The 17,333-nt window shown below is 39.2% G+C and overlaps 1 protein-coding gene across 1 annotated transcript; it reads left to right on the top strand.

The window, feature by feature from the left end:
- The first annotated feature begins 3,547 nt into the window (after positions 1–3,547).
- Positions 3,548–9,479, top strand: TUBB1 (tubulin beta 1 class VI). Its single transcript, XM_069072489.1, has 4 exons — positions 3,548–3,716; positions 5,334–5,442; positions 6,471–6,581; positions 6,723–9,479. Exons 1-4 carry the CDS (start codon positions 3,660–3,662, stop codon positions 7,808–7,810), a joined length of 1,365 nt encoding a protein of 454 aa, XP_068928590.1. The 5' UTR covers positions 3,548–3,659; the 3' UTR covers positions 7,811–9,479.
- The last annotated feature ends 7,854 nt before the right edge of the window (positions 9,480–17,333 follow it).

Genomic DNA, 17,333 nt, shown 5'->3' on the forward strand with positions numbered 1-17,333 from the left:
CCTGCACTTTAGGAAAATCATTTTAGTGACTGAATGGAAAGTGGACTGGAGTGGGGAAGAGGCTTGAGGCAGGCAGACCCTCTAGCCTATTGCAATAGTCCAGGCATGAGGTGATGAGGTCCTGCATTGGAGTGGTATCAGTGTCAGAGGAGAGAAGGGGCCATATCTGAGAGATGCTGAAAAAGTGAAATTGACAGGCCTTGGCAACAAATTGGACATGGGGGTGGGAGTGAGAGATAGTGGGGAATCCAGAATGACTCCTAGGTGAGTCTGAGGGACTAGGAGGATGGTGTTGCCCTCTACAGTATTAAAGTAGAAAGGGGAAAAGGTTAGGGGGAAAGACAACAAGCTCTTTTTGGACATATTGAGTTTAAGATGTCCATTGGACATCCAATTGGAAATGTCTGAAAGGCAGTTGGAGATGAGAGATTTGAGGTCAGCAGAAAGACTGTGGCAGGACAGGCAGATTTGAGAATCATTAGCACAGATTAGGTCAGATAGATTACAAACCCAAGTTTCAATTCTTTGCATAAGGTGTGATTTTTGTTGGAGCGTCTCACATTTTGTTTTATTTCCATTTAGCGAAGCTGGAGCCTGGGCCCACATATTTGTAGTCAGAAAAGTAGCTTGTTATATAAGGAAACAGTAGGGGGAAGGCTTGGGTTGGGGCAAGGACACTAATGGTTACAGAGCCTGATCTGGGTGAGGATCCAGCAAAGGGGACTGAGAATATCAAGGAGAGAGTGGCAACAATGTCAAAGGCTGCAGAGAGGTCAAGGAGGATGAGGAATGAGAAAAGGTCATTGGATTTGGCAGCTAAGAAATCATGAGTAACTTTGGAGACAGTGGTTGTGGTGGAATGATAAACCAGACTGTAAGGGGCTAACATGAAAATGAGAGGAGAAAAAGTGGAGGCACCTGTTGTGGCCAGCCTTCCCACCCCCAGACCCTCAGTCTTCTTACACCTTACACCCTCCCAAATGTGCTTCTCCTGACTCTGGGCATTTTCACTGCCTGTTCCCCATGCCTAGAATCCTCTCCCTCATCATCTCTTGTCTCCTGGCTTCTGGCTCTCCTGACTTTAGTCCCACCTTCTGCAAGAAGCCTTTCTCAGGGGCGGCCAGGTGGCTCATCAAGTAAGAGCACCTACCCTAGTGTTGGGATGACCTGGGGATCAAATCTGGGCTAAGACACTCAGCACCACACCCAGAAATAACTGGCCGTGTAACCTTGAGCAAGTTACTTAACCCCAATTGCTTAAAAAAAAAAAAGTCTTTCTCAATCTCTCTTAATCCCAGTGCCTTCCCTTGGTTGATTATTTCCCTTTCATCCTGTGTACAGTTTGTTTGTGCAGTTTTCTGCATATTGTGTCCCTCATTAAATTATAAGCTCTTTGAGGGCTGGGACTGTCCTTTACCCTTTCATTGTATCCCCAAGGCTTAGCATAGTGCCTAACATATAGTTAGATTTAGGCGGTTAGGTGGCACAATGAATAGAGTGCTGGGCCTGGAGTCAGGAAGACTCATCAAATCTGAACTCAGACACTTCTAGCTATGTGACTCTGGGCAAGGCACTTAACCCTGGTTGCTTCAGTCTCTCATCTATAAAATGAGCTGGAGAAGGAAATGGAAAATACTGCAGTATCTTTGCCAAGAAAAACCAAATGGGGTCATGAAAAGTTGGACCAAACAACTAAAATATATAGTAGTAATAAATGCATAGCGATAACTGTTTATTGACTGTCTGACAAGCAGTTTTAACACTGGCCTTGTGACTGCCTCCCCACCCATCAGAAAAGATTAGAGCTAGGATTCACAGCCTCCATTAAGAACAGATTAAGATAAATATTAATAGAAAGCAGGAGGTCCTTCTCTTAAACACCAGGAGTTGATCTGCTAAGTACTTTACAAATATTCTTATTTGATCCTTACAACAAACCTGAGAGGTGGGTACTACTATTATCTTCATTTTACAGTTGTGGAAACTGAGGCAAACAGAGGTTTGTGACTTAGGGTCTCACAACTATAAAGTATCCGAGGCTGGACTTGAACTCAGGTCTTGCTGACTCTAGGCTCAGTGCTCTATCCACTGTGCCATCTAGCTGCCTCTAGGATACAGAAATAAATATTAATATTGCTGTAATATATAAAATATTAAAAATAAATATAAAAATAAAAAATAGTAACAAAATTTTTAAAAGAAGTTCACAATGTGGCAGTAGAAATGAGGTATATACACAAATAGCTATAAAACAAAGAGATATAATGTGGCCAGTATTAGAGGAAAGGTGTGAATAAAGTATAGTATCAGTTTATAGGAAGGAACCATTACTTCTGGCTGGGGGGGATCAGAGAAAGCTTCATGGAGGAGCTAGTATTTTGGGCTAGACCTTGAAATTAGGTTAAGATTTTGAGTTAGGGAATGGGGGCAAAGGATCATTTCAGGACTAGGGAACAGAAAATATGCTGTAGTTTGTCACAAAGTCTGTAAATAAAGTCTGTTTGCTAATACATTCGATTTGTTTACAGTTAATGAAGAAATGGAAATGCTGGTAGCGGTTCTGTTGCATCATAGAATTATCCCATGATGCCTCATATGAAGAAACAGTCCAGAAGGTCACTTTCCCATAGTCCTATGCACCTAACACCTGGGCTTTGCACGCAGGTTCTCTGACTTCACACCCTATGCTCTTTCCAATGCATCTGAACACAGGGGAATCTTAGCAGCAATATGCCTCTGTGTTCACTCATCTTTTATCCTTCAGGGTTATAATACATGTGAATTATGATTCTTCCTAGAATTACCAGTTTTCCCACAGGCAAAAACATTGCCTTGCCCCAACCCAAGCCTTCCCCCCACTGTTTTCTTATATAACAAGTTACTTTTCTGACTACAAATGTGTGAGCCCAGGCTCCAGCTTCACTAAATGGCAATAAAACAAAATGTGAGAAGCTCCAACAAAAATCATGCCTTATGCAAAGAATTGAAACTTGGTTTTGTAATTGATCTGACCTTTTATTAATTTATTTAGTAGAGACAGCAGACACAGAGACTAAGATTAGAGGTTGGACAGAGGAACCTTTTTTTTTTTTAAATAAAAATCACTTTATCCAAACAAAATAGGGAAAGATCCTCCACCCCACCCCACCCCTTTCAAAATTGGTTTCTATCCAGGTTCAACAGCAAGATAAATGAAATCTGAAGATAAAGTTTGTTCATCTAAAGACAGTAGAGGAGAATCACAACAATCTCATACCATCCTTCAAATTATAGTCTGGGAGATAAAACCCAACACTAATGCTTCAAGACAACCATGGTCTCTGCACAACCACCAATACTGACCCAAGTAATGGTATACATTTAAGCATTTTGCTTTAGAATGGGAAATGACTGGACAATATTAAGTGTAACAGTAAGTAGCCAAAAAGGAAAAAACAACCCCTTTTCAAAGAAAGATAGGCAGAAAAGGAGGGGGGCAGAGGGGGATTCCAAACTGGTCACACCCTTGATGTTCATTTTTGAAGGGCAGTTTGGTCATTCTGAAACACTCATTAGAAATGATTGTCATTGCTTCTAACTGTTGAGTTTGGGAAGAGTGGTTCTCCTGGAATTTGTGGATTTCATTGGAATCTCATAACTTCGGTACAAGGCAAAAAAAAATGCGTGAAATTGTACATATTCAGATAGGCCAGTGTGGGAACCAGATTGGATCCAAGGTAAGCTGAATTTGATTATGAATAACATTTTTCTATGATTGATTCTAATGATCATAGATCAAAGATCATGAGCCTAGTACTAGTGTACAATATTTATTAATTGTGCCAGTTAGTGATATATCTAATGTTTGAGAAAAAGGTAAAAATGCCCCACAAATGTAAGAGATGGTAAAAAAAAAAACTTGACAATTAGGTTAATATAATTCGTGGTTAATTTTGTATAATATACACATACATAACAATATAATTTATATAAAACCTATTATATTTATTCCTCAGCAGGTTATATATAGCATGGTATTTTTCATCACATTTGAAGAAAAGTAATTTATTTTGAAATCAGTTTTTTATAGTTGGTAGAGAAAGTAGGCCAATCTGAAATACAAGTTTTGCTGAACAATATCTAAATTATTGTTTTACCATACTAGATTTTGGAGGGCAATTTTCATTCATTTTTCTTCAAATAAATTTCACCAAAATTTTTCCTATTTTGTTTACTAATATTCAGCAACCAAAAACAGGCTCAAGGTGTCAATGTTGAAATTTTAAGATGGCTGATTCTAATTCTACCAGCTGATAATTTTTTTTTGTTTTTACTTAAATGATTTAAGCATGGCATGTTTTAGTGTTTGCCTTTTATTTCTTTGACTTTTTGAGGCAGGTACACTTTAAAAATGGAACAAAGAATATTTCTGCTAATAAAAGTCAGAATTATAGGGCAGAGTCATAGGTCATTTAAAACTAAAATACAGACAAAGGAGGGTGGGGCTGCCTTAACCCCATAGTTCTGAGGTTCAAAGATAAGAGGACAGAGGACCACAAATGAATGGAAGCTCTAGATATGGCCTTGTTTCTTTTTCTAGAGCAGCACTGTGGTCTAGTGGTCAGTGCATTAAAGATGGGTATTATTTTGAGTCTATAAAAAAGTAAATGCATATTTATTTTATGGTACTTATATAATTCATATTTTAACCTTCTCCAAGGAACAGTACTATAACACATTATATATTATAGCATACAGCTTTATTTTTTTATTTTTAGCCTTTCGAAGGGCAATTGGGGTTAAGTAACTTGCCCAAGGTTACAGGGCTAATTTTTTTGTGTGTGGGGGTGTTAAGTCTGGAACCGAACTTGGGGCCTCCTGACTCTGGGGCTGGTGCTTTACTCATTGCGCCACCTAGCCGCCCCAGCATATAGCTTTATAATTAGAATTATTGTTAATTTGGAAAGAACACTAGATGGGAGTCAGAGCCTATGTTCTACCACTTAGTTCCTATGTGACTGAGAAAATGACTTGGCCTCCATGGGCGTTTGTTTCTTCACCTATTAAAAAAAAGGGAGAGGGCATTGGGCTGGATGATCTCTAAAGCCCTTTTGAGTCTTAATACTCTATAAGATAAGAGACCAAGGGCTTCAAAATGTAAAAATCAGGAAAGAAGGATATTTCAGGAACAGGGGAAAGACTATGAAAAAGCAAAGAGGATGGAGATGGAATGTTGTGTATTGGGAACCGAAAGTAGGTCAACTGGATGAACCTGGAGTGCATGGGGTTGGGGTGAGGGATATAATGTGAATTGTTTGGAGTCATGAGTCCATCTATCTTCTTTTTTCTTTCAGTTCTGGGAAGTGATTGGAGATGAGCATGGGATTGATGCCACTGGGAGCTACCATGGAGACTCAGCTCTGCAGCTTGAGAGAATCAATGTTTACTACAATGAAGCCTATGGTATGTTACTGGCATCATTTCCACTAAGCTCCTTCCAGGAGTCAGGCAAAGGCAGTCAAAGGAAAAAGCAAAGCCTTGTAGAGGTAAAAACACAGAGGATGCCTAAGTGACAAGCACTTACCAAGAGCCAACAGTGGCTAGGAAGGCAGGCAGATTTCCAAAACAATCAACAAACCAAACCCCAAGCCCAGAGACTGAGAAAGAAGTATCTGAAACTACCTTGCATATGGTAGGCACTTGATAAATGTTCACTGAATTGGGTACAAAGTCCACAAGCATGCTTAAGGTATTTGAGCATTGTCACTTTGTTATGAATTGGTTCAATATTAGAAAGATTTCCATAGAGAGGCAATGATATCCCCTGAATTGAAAAAGCTAGACAATGGAAGAAGAAATCACTAGAAGATGATAATTTTTTTTTTGAAGAGAGATAATGTGATATCTAAAATACACTACTGGATTTGGAGTTTAAAATGGCACTTTCGATGCTTACTTTACTAGCTATGGGGTCATGGGCCAGTCTTCTCTGATTTTTAAGCAACTAAATTGAGACTTATCTACTAAATTATGTAGTCTGGTTGAGAATCTGCCTTGAAGAGGGAGTTCCACACTGGTGAAACATCATTTTAGAGTTTTTAGGCAATTTTGTACTATAGAAAAGAATAAGAGGGATGACTCTGAAGTCTCTTCCTTTACTCTCCTGGAGTCCTACAATCCCAGTAAACTCCCCCAGTGGATTATAAACTCCTTGAAGGCTTTTGTTTTGTTTTGTCCCCACCTCCATCCCCCTTTGGTATCCTCAGTCCTTAGTGTCATCAGATACTAAGTATCTCAGTAGCACAGAGAATGGCCTTTTTTTGGTCTTCCCCCACCTGCCCCCTTTGGTATCCTCAGTGCTTAGAAACATTCGTGGTACAAAGTAGGGGCTTAATAAATGCTTGTTGATTGGTTATCTACATAAACATCCAATGGATCTATGCTAACAAAAACAATAACCTTTAGAAATGTTTTTTCTATTTCCAAACCAGCTAAAAAGTATGTGCCCCGGGCTGTCTTGGTGGATCTGGAACCTGGTACCATGGATAGCATCCGGTCTAGCCGATTAGGAACCCTCTTTCAACCTGACAGTTTTGTTCATGGTAGGTATCGCCAAGGCATTGACTAGAATAAATGCAAATGTTCCACAAATTCATAATAACTGCCATTTTCTCTTCATTCGACTTTTTTTTTTTTAATCCCTATCCTAAGTGTAGTAACCCTGAAAATTTCTCTTGCTACAGGTAATTCGGGAGCTGGTAACAACTGGGCAAAGGGCCATTATACGGAGGGAGCTGAACTGATCGAGCACGTGATGAACGTGGTCAGGAATGAGAGTGAGAGCTGTGACTGCCTCCAGGGTTTCCAGATAGTCCACTCACTGGGGGGAGGGACTGGATCTGGCATGGGTACTCTCCTGATGAATAAGATCAGAGAAGAATATCCAGACCGGATTATGAATTCCTTTAGCATAATGCCTTCCCCTAAAGTGTCTGACACAGTGGTAGAGCCATATAATGCTGTCCTTTCCATCCACCAGCTCATTGAGAACACCGATGCATGCTTCTGCATCGATAATGAAGCCCTCTATGATATATGCTTCAGAACCTTAAAGTTGACAACTCCCACCTATGGTGATCTCAACCACTTGGTGTCCTTGACAATGAGCGGGATCACCACCTCCCTCCGCTTTCCTGGTCAACTTAACGCTGACCTGAGAAAACTGGCGGTGAACATGGTTCCTTTCCCCCGGCTGCACTTTTTCATGCCCGGCTTTGCCCCGCTGACAGCCCGCGGCAGTCAGCAGTACCGAGCGCTCTCGGTCTCGGAGCTCACGCAGCAGATGTTCGATGCCCGCAACATGATGGCCGCTTGCGACCCCCGCCACGGCCGCTACTTAACCGTGGCCTGTATTTTTCGAGGCAAGATGTCCACCAAGGAAGTGGATGAGCAGCTGCTCATGATGCAGACCAGGAATAGCGCGTATTTCGTGGAGTGGATTCCCAACAATGTCAAAGTCGCCGTGTGTGACATCCCACCGCGGGGGCTGAACATGGCTGCCACCTTTATAGGCAATAACACTGCGATTCAGGAGCTGTTTATCAGGGTTTCTGAGCAGTTCTCGGCTATGTTCAAAAGGAAGGCCTTCGTGCACTGGTACACTGGGGAAGGGATGGACATAAGCGAATTTGGAGAAGCGGAAGGTAACATTCAGGACTTGGTATCGGAGTATCAACAATACCAAGACGCCAGAGCGGTCCTGGAGAAGAATGAGGAGACAGAGGAGGCCGAGAGAGAAGCAGAAGGAAAAGAACAGAAAACAGTGGAATGAGAGAAAAAAATAATACTTAAACGTGAAGTAACCACTCTCTCAAAGATATAATCGAGAATTTTGCTTTGCATAGTTTTTGGTGTGTGTGTGTGTTTTTTAAACCCTTTTGGCTTTATGTCCAAAATACAGTTAAGAACGGACATCAATTATTTTTTTTCTTTGATGGAGATTTGGGGTGGAGTGGGGAATGAAGATGGGAAACAGATTAAACTATTGAATTCCTAGCAGTAGCACTTAAGAGCTTATAGTTTAACTGCAAACTGCATGTCAATCTGTTTAATATGGTAAATTTGTTGATAAATATTATAACTATTCTTTTAATATTTACCAAACGCCCGCTATATACAAAGTGCTGTGTTGGGGGGGAGGTGCTGCCTCTTTGGTCTGGCAGGGAGTCACTGCAGTGAATCCCCAAAATTCTTTAGGGATATAAATTCTGATCTACAGGGGGTGTTTCGGGATTCTTGCTGCACACCTCTGAGACAGACTACTTTGAACCTCCTGCTAACCCAACTTCATCTTTTACCTTTCAGTTGGCTACCTGAAACCTCAAAGGAAATAAGACAGCCTAATTGTTAGGTTTCATTACAATTAAGTAAGTATATATTCGAAGAGTATTTAAATGGACACTATTAGTAAATCTAATTTGTAAAAATCATTGTGTACTGGCTAGAAAAAATTGAGAAAAAAGATTACCTCTAAAGCACTGGTAGCCCCCCCCTCCCAAGGCATTTAAATGATCTTAGATTACTAAATAGTTTTTTTATTTTTTAAATATTTATTCTGGTCATTATAGATTAGATTCATTAGAATATTTTGTGGTTTTTAAAAAAGTTCTTGATCCACTTTTATTCATATTCAGAAAATGTTTTGCAATCAGTTTGGCTTTAGAAAAAGGGAATAAATCTGCAGATACACACAAATGTAGCAACTACTGATATTTAGGAATTAAGCAATTGCCTGTTATAATGTGCTTCTCAGGAACTGAAAACATAGTTTCTCATTAGGGAACACACACTTAATTGCAGAGGTTGTCACAAATGGCAGCATTCTGAGACACTCTTAACTGTTATACAATTTTAATTTGCTCATGTTTTAATAGGACTAAGTACACTAGAGCAAAATCAGGTAATTTATAATCTCTTAATTACACTTTACCTGTCTCTACTAGAGATAACTGCAACTGCCACCCCTTTTCTTTTCTTTTGCTTTTTTTGGAGGGGGAAGGCAGGGCAATTGGGGTTAAGTGACTTGCCCAAAGTCACATGGCTAGTGTGAAGTGTCTGAGGTCAAATTTGAACTCAGGTCCTCCTGACTCCAGGGCACTGTGCTACCTAGCCACCCCTGCCACCCCTTTTCTATACTATAAAGAATATAATTTTTCAGCATTACCACCCAACTATGTTATTTGATCCATGAACAGCAGAAAAAAAAAGAATTCTCTAATCTTCCTTATACTGAAAATGTATTTTTAAGCAATTAGGTTTCCATTCCTCTTATTTGCTTTTGTAATTGGCTAGGATAAATATAGGAACAGCAGGAAGTGGAAGGGTGAGGGAGAGTGTTGCAATCTGATGAGAATGTCACTTTTTTTAATAAGGCACCATGGTAACCCCAAGGCAAAGGAAGTCATGAAAAAGTTTGCCAAGCAAATAAGACCAACCATCTATGTTACTGATACTTTCAATATTTACAGATATCAACTCTAGTGACTTTAAACCATTTTCTACTTCGAGAGTAAACACTGTAGACACAATGTAGAGGAATGCTGAATTCAACTCAATAAATGAAAGGATTTACTGTACAGAGTACAGTTAGGCACTAAGGGAGATAAAAAAGGTAAATTAGACAAAGTCCCCTACACTCCAAATCTCACTATCTAATAGTGAATATCAAGTCTATAAAAGTAACTAGTGCAAAATAGACTATTAAAAATGCCTAAGAGATGTACAAAGTACTCAGGGAATTCAGAGGAGGAAAAGCTGATATTTTCTGACGGGTCTAGGAAAAGCTTTATGGAGAAGGTAGAATTTGACCTGGACATTGAAAGAATGGGTAGAATTTCAACAGGTGGATAGTAGGATGGGAGGAAAGGAAAGGCTGGGGAAGTGAAGGAAATGTCTGGCATAGGCATAGGGAAAAGCAAAGAGAGGCATAAAAAACCCCTCAGAATATGTTCAAATTGTCAAGTTTGGTTGGATCATAGGAGATGAAATAAAGTTCTGAGGTAAGGATGGAAAGAGAAGTTGAAGCCACATTTTAGGGGACTGAATAGCAGACTAAGGAGCTCGCTGATGTGGTATATAATGGAGAGCTGCTAAGGCTCTTGAGCCTCCAAGGAGTGATGGGATCAGAGGGTGCACAATAAGGAATGATATGGCAGTAACAGCTAAGGATGTCTAGGTGGAAAGACCCTAGAGGCACTAGGCTAGGTTAGAAAGCTATATCACTCCAAATAAGAGGTAAAGGGGGTGGGTATAAGGGGGAGGGGGGGCACAAATGAGGCTGTTAGTCTAAATGGAAAGGATAAAAATGGACAAAATGGAATGAAAGGCAATTATTTAACATTTACCATGTGCCAAGCACTATGTAATATGCTGGGCATACAAATACAGTATAAGAGTGAGGCAGTCCTGCCTTCAAAGAGCTTATTTACAATAAAGGGAGACAAAACTTTCGGGGAAGATTTGTCCAGGGAAGGGTGCTTTGGCCTGGTAATTCAGAGAGATGTTGAATGGAGCCATAGAGGGTTCCATTAACACACTCTCAATATGCAATGGTATTTGATTATGGTTCCCACATGATGTGGGTGGCAAGATGATTAGAGTGAACATCTGGGTGAGGGGTGAGTATGGTAGGGTTGGTGTGGGACTGGATAGGTATGGTGGACTATGTGAGTTTGCTCTCATTCATCCATCAGGACAGCATAGCTCTAAAGTAGGAGTTTCCAAGCTGAGTTAATTAAGGCTTCCTGGAAAGGTCAGAGGGTGCTCCAGCTGGCAGGAGGCAAAAAGATGACATGTGTGGATGAGTGGATTGGATATAAAGCATGAATTCCGTAGACTTAATAGCACTTCCAACAGATTGGATGGGAGAGGGATCAAAGATGAGTAAGTATGGGTGACTGAGAAAATAGTAGTGTTATTAGTAGCAACAGGAAAGTCAAGAGAAAACAATGGTTGAATTTAGTGAGAACCTATTAACATATAGATGTTAGAATAATTCTTTAGACCCTAAAGATACACTTACATTTATTAAAAAATTATACGTGTGCTTGAGAACTTTTATGCAAAACATGAACAAACAACTTGGTACGTGTTAGCAGAATGTTGCATTTCAAGCCTGGAGAGACCCGAATTCAAATGCCTTTCTAGATTTAACAGTTGTGTGACCTCACCTATAAAGTGAAGATTATAATGCCTATGGTACCTGTAAGTTGTTGTATCAACTGAGAAAGTATGTATAAGTCTTTGAAACCTTAAAATGCTATATAAATGTCAGTTATTATCAACATTTAGCCATATGAATATATTAAAAATATTTCTGCTGACTTATAATTCTTATATTTATGTCTATGACCAAGAATAAAAGTCAAAGGAGATAAAAAATTTTAGTGATTTAAATTCATTTTTTTCTTTGTACTATAAACATATAATTAATTCTTTTTTTTTGCTAGTAAATGGTAAAACCAGTACTAGAATTTCTAATGCCAACCCCAAAAGGCAAACATACATAGGATTACCAAGGAAACCAATTACATTCAAGTAGTAGATAGATAAGTAGTCAAATAGATAGTCAAAAGACATGAATAAACAGTTCTCAAAGAAAGAATTACAAACTATTAAAAAGCATGTGTAAAGATAATTGAAATAACTAATAATGAGAGAAATAGAAAACAAAACAACCCTGAAGTTTCATCTTATACCCAGCAAAAGGACAAAGATGACAAAAAATAGCAATAGTTAATGTTGGAGGATCATGGGAAGACAGATACACTACGACTTTGCTGGTAGGGTTATAAACTTGTACAATCGTTTTGAAAGCAATTTGGAATTATGCAAATAAAGCAACTATAATGTCCATACTCTTTGATCTAAAGATTCCCCTAGTTGGCACATACTCTCAAAGAGGAAATTTATAAGAAGTTCCTGTATACATCAAAATATTTGTAGCAGCCTTATTCATGGTAGCAAAGAACTGACAACAAAGCAGATATCCACGGATTGGAGAATGGCTAAACAAATTAATGTGATGGAATATTATCATACTGTGAGAAATGATAAATATCAACAATACAGGGAAATATAGAAAAACTTTCATGAACTTATGCAGAGTGAAGCAAGTAGAGCCAAGGAAACAAAATATACAATATGCACAAAAAATGTAAATGAATAAACAATGACTATAAAACAACTGTCTTGAAGTGAATTTTGAATAACAAAGTATGATCCCAAAGAAGAGATATGAGAAAATAACTCCCCTTTACAGAGGTGGGAGGTCCATGGGTGTGGAATATTGTATATGTTTTCAGACTTTTTTTGGTGCACCGATGAATTTTGCCACTTTTTTTTTTTTTTGCTTTTTGGAGGGCAATTGGGATTAAGTGACTTGCCCAAGGTCACACAGCTAGTTTTTGTATTAAGTGTCTGAGGCCAAATTTGAACTCAGGTCCTCCTGCTCTTCTTTTTTCTTTAAAAATATTATTTGTTATATGATGGTTCCCAGGGAAAGGGAGGAATACTGGGAGAAATTTAGGTGATATAAAAATTAAGATTACCAATCAAAATTTGTTGGGGTTTTTTTTTAAGTTCACAGATGCTAGACTACAAACTGTTGCTCTAGATTAACTCTGTCCTGAAGGCTCCAGTCTAATTATACATTACTCCCCTTTCTGTCTTACTGCCATTCCCTTGCATATTAATTCATCTGTTGATTTTGTGCCTGTGCACTGGCTGTTCACAAGCCTTGAATTCACCTCCACCTCCTTGGCTTTTCCCAGTCCCCAAGTCCTAGAGCTTCCCTCACCCCAATACTCGTTTTCCTTTCTGTCTATGTGTAAATCTTAGCACTGATCCCCCCCCTCCAAAAAACAAACAAACAAAAAACAAAACCTGTGGAATTCAAGTGCTTTGAGGGCAGGGGTTGTTCTATTTGTTTTTGAAGCTCCAGATGCTGCTTGGCATCCCTAGGCTCTTAATAAAGACTTGTCAACTGATTCAACAACACACTTGAGATCTTAACCAAAAGACTCTTTGGACAGCACCCTTAAGGATTCAGTTCAAAAAACATTTATTAAGCACTTAACAGATGCCAGGCAATGAGAATATAAAAAACAAAGTGGAATAGTTCCTTCTTCAAGAAACCTATAGCAGCTCCTTGGTCTATGGATAGATCCTCTGGGCTTGGAGTCAGGAAGACCTGAGTTCAAATCCAGCCCCAGACATTTCATAACTGTGTGGCCCTCTGTCTGCCCCAGTCTCCTCATCTATAAAATGTAGGCAGTAATAGCACCCACCTCTTAGGGTTGTTGTGAGGATCAAAGGAGATATTCGTAAAGCACTTAGTACAGTGCCTGGTATCATTCTTTTTAGGGAAAACATGAACATAGATAGATAGATAGATAGATAGATAGATAGATAGATAGATAGATAGATAGATAGATAGAAAACAAGCAGTCATTTCTTGGGAAGGAAATAAATTCAATTCGATGGGGCTGACATAGATTTCTTCCTTTTCTAAAAAAGTATTTCAAAATATGTCATCCTCTTCAGAAAGGAGCACAATAAATTAGAAAAAACAACAGACCTTGTTTCTAGTACCTGCTGTTGCTAAAGGGCAATATGACTTCGGGATGGTTAATCAAACTTCAATGGGCCTCATCTATAAAATAAGGAGGTGAGAACAAATGAATAGATGGACCAGAGAGTAAACAAGCAACAAATTTTCAATGCAAGTTTTCTGTATGTTCATAACCAAAAAAGTATATTTTGGCTTTGTCTTGCCAGACTGGCAAGTGTGGGACTGGGGTACACTTTGCTTTAAATAACAGGAAGCTGTAGGTCTCCTGTCCTTCCACTTGTAATGTTTGGCATTCCCCTCTTCCCCCCACATACTTGTAAGTATAGTTTGAGGTTGAAGTTCCTTCAGTCACAATTTTTTTTTTTTTGCTTTTTGGAGGGCAATTGGGGTTAAGTGACTTGCTCAAGGTCACACAGCTAGTTTTGTGTGTGGTTTTGTGTGTGTGTGTGTTGAATGTCTGAGGCTGGATTTGAACTCAGGCCCTCCTGACTCCAGGGCTGGTACTCTACTCACTGTGCCACCTAGCTGCCCCTCAGTCACAATTCTGATAGCGAAAGCATGAATTCAGTCTTTCTCTGTTGAGAGCCGAATCTGTTAGAAGCAAGAAGGAAGAAGGAGCTGGGGGTGGGGAGGAGAGCAGGGGAGAGGAACCGAGAGCAGCATTCCAGACTGTTTGGTGGGAGAAGTTGAACACTCAAATTACTGTGAAATGTCAGATTTTAAGTGGGGAAAAAAATCTCAATATGCTGGGGATTCCTATGACTGGATTTCCCCAAGTTTCCTGGATAGCGGCTATGAGCAAAGATGTAAGAAAATCCCTCCAGGTAAACTGGGATCCCTTCTGCCTCCAAAGCCTGTGACTCAGGTCTTGTGTGATCAGTGTCTCATTTGATCCTCAAAACAATAAGTGGGGTAAGTAGTGCAAATACAGTTAATCCCATTTTATAGATGAGGAAAATCAAGGCAGGACAACATAAACAAGAGTTGGATGGGTTGAATTTTGGTTCTGTTACTTACCTATATGACTTTGAAGAAGTCACTAAACATCCTATTTCCTTTTCTGTAAGATAAGGGACATGAACTAAGTCTTCTCTTTGATGCTCAAAAAACCCCTCACTTTGTCTGCCCACCCACCCCTACCCCACCTGGAATATTGCAATAGCCTGTTGGTTGCTCTCCCTGCCTCAAGTCTCTCCCCTCTAGTCCATTCTCCATCAGTTATCAAAGTCATCTCGCTAAAATGCAGATATGACTGTCACCCTCCTACTTAATAGACGCTAGTGGTTCCTGCTTAGCTCCAGGATCAGATAGAGAATCCTGTGTGGCTTTCAAAGCCTTCCATAATCTGCACTCTCCCTACATTTCCAGGCTTCTTACAACTCACCCTTTTCTGTGTACTCTATAATCCAGTTCCATTGACCTCATCTCTGTTCCTTACACGATATTCCATATCTGGATTGCATTTTCATTGGCTTATCTCTGCTCTTGACTGCCTTCAAATCCCAGCTATAATACCAGTTTCTGCAAGAAGCTTTTTCTAGTCTCCTTAGTGCCTTCTCTCAGAGATTATTCAATTTATTTATCATATATATATATATACGCACACAGAGGTACATATGTATGTGTGTATATATCTGCACATGTATGTATATACATGTATATATACATACGTATATGCACATATACATACACACAATTGTACCTTTTATTTTGTACATAGTTGTTAGCATGTTTTTTTCATAAGATTGTAAGTTCCTTGAGGGCAGGGATTCTTATCTCCAGTGCTTAGCAATGCCTAGCATACAGTATACACTAAATGCTTGTTATTGACCAGGAAATTTATCTACCTCAAAATAGCATTTAAAAGTCAAGTGTTTTAATAAACAGAGGGCGGGATAGGATGGAGGGAAATATACTTAGTCTTTTACAATATGACTGCTGTGGAGATGTTTTGCATGAATGCACATATATGGCCTGTGTTGGATTGCTTGTCTTCCCACTGGAGGTGGGTGAGGAGAGAGGAAGTGAGAGGGTCTGGGACTCAGGGTTTTAAAGACAAATGTTGAAAGATTGTTATTGCATGCAACTGGGAAATAAGATATATCAGCAATGGGGTATAGAAATCCATCTTGTCCTACAAGAAAGTAAGAGAGAAGGAGGAAAGGAGAAGGATAAGTGGGCATATAAGACAGGGCAGACTGGGGGAAAAAGTAATCAGTATGCTTTCCATCTTGGGGTGGGTGGTTAGGAGAGAGATAGGGAGAAAATCAGGAACTCAAAATTTTGTGGAAGTGAATGTTGAAAACTAAAAATAAATAAATTCTGAGAAAAAAAAATTCAAGTGTTTTATACCATCATGTTTCCTTATTACAAAGAAAATGAATACTCATGCTCCATTTATTCATCAGTATCAAAATACCACAATACTGAACTGTTAAAGCCTAGAAATGGTGGCCAGGAATCCTGGGGTTTGGTTTCAGCTTAGCCAAGTCACCATGAGTTACTAAAGATATTTCCGGCAGTTTATATTGGATACCATCTATGTCATCATAAGGTTGAAAGGATTGATTCCAGCGCAAAAAGTCTAAAATATAAATGTCAATGTTAATTTAAGACAAAATTATCTTTACCAACATTATCTTCCATTTTCTCCTCCTTTCCCCAGTCTCAGACAGAGGTAGCTCACCTCCTTGTCAAGGGTAACCTTTCTACCTGTGCAACTGTTGCCATTCCAACAGATTCCATTCTCAATCAGTCCGCTTTTGAAACCAACTTTCCTTCTGACTTGAAACACATCCATCTCCTTCATTCTTAAAAACCTTAACAAGATCCTATTGTCATCCCTTCAAGTTATAATGCTATATCTCTTCTATCTCAAACACCTTAAAAAAATTATCTGTATTTACTGCCTTCATTTCATCTCCTCACTCCTTAACCCCTTGAAATCTAGCTTTTGGTTCTACTCCATTGAGATCTGCTCTCTCCCCAGTTATCAGTGACCTTTTTAAAACTTTTATTTTTGTGAATTGACAATCATTCATCTTCACTTCTACTGTATAAAACAAAACTCTTGTAAACAGAGTCAAAAAATAAAATCCCTACATTAGCAGGATTCTGGTTCTTCTATTCACCACTCTTTGGCCAAGAGTGGCATTCTTCATTCTTGGGCCTTAGGAATCATGGTTGGTCATTGTGTTAATCAGAGTTCTTGTATTTTTCAGTTGTTTTTACAATGTTGGTATAGTACAAATTATGCTGCTAGTTCTGTTCATTTCACTTCTGCATTTGCCTCAGTTCAAATAAGTCTCTTCAGGTTTTTCTGAAATCTTTTTGGTTGTACCTTACCACATAAGCTCAATAATTTCTTCTCTAACGATCTGGTACATTTGGCCCTGATGATCCCCCCCTCCCTACTAGATTTTCTCTCCTCTCTGGGTTATGACACATTCTTCTTGTTCACCTCCTCCTTTCTAATCCCACAGTCTTCCTTACTGCCTCATCATCCATATCACCCTTCCTTCCTGTGGTTATTATCCAAGGTTCTGTTCCAGATCCATCTTTCTTGGTCACTTCATTAGCATCCAGGGTTTTAACTACCATTTCTATGCAACTGATTCCCTGATGTACAAATTTAACTCATCTCTCACACAATCGTCTATAGGACATTTCAAACTAGATGTCCAGGAGACATGTTTAAACCTGGCCTCATCTTTCTATCTAAACC

The sequence above is a fragment of the Petaurus breviceps genome, unplaced genomic scaffold, assembly GCF_028583685.1.
Source record: "Petaurus breviceps papuanus isolate PSGF00001 unplaced genomic scaffold, PetGlider_PUasm1.0 90847, whole genome shotgun sequence".
NCBI classification, from domain to species: Eukaryota; Metazoa; Chordata; class Mammalia; order Diprotodontia; family Petauridae; genus Petaurus; species Petaurus breviceps.

What these genes read in the sequence shown, in the direction of transcription:
- TUBB1 (XM_069072489.1), top strand. Translation starts at nt 3,660, where the DNA reads ATGCGTGAAATTGTACATATTCAGATAGGCCAGTGTGGGAACCAGATT. An exon ending in TTACTACAATGAAGCCTATG is followed by an intron (nt 5,443 to 6,470) that starts GTATGTTACTGG and finishes TTTCCAAACCAG; the next exon opens with CTAAAAAGTATGTGCCCCGG. An exon ending in ACCTGACAGTTTTGTTCATG is followed by an intron (nt 6,582 to 6,722) that starts GTAGGTATCGCC and finishes CTCTTGCTACAG; the next exon opens with GTAATTCGGGAGCTGGTAAC.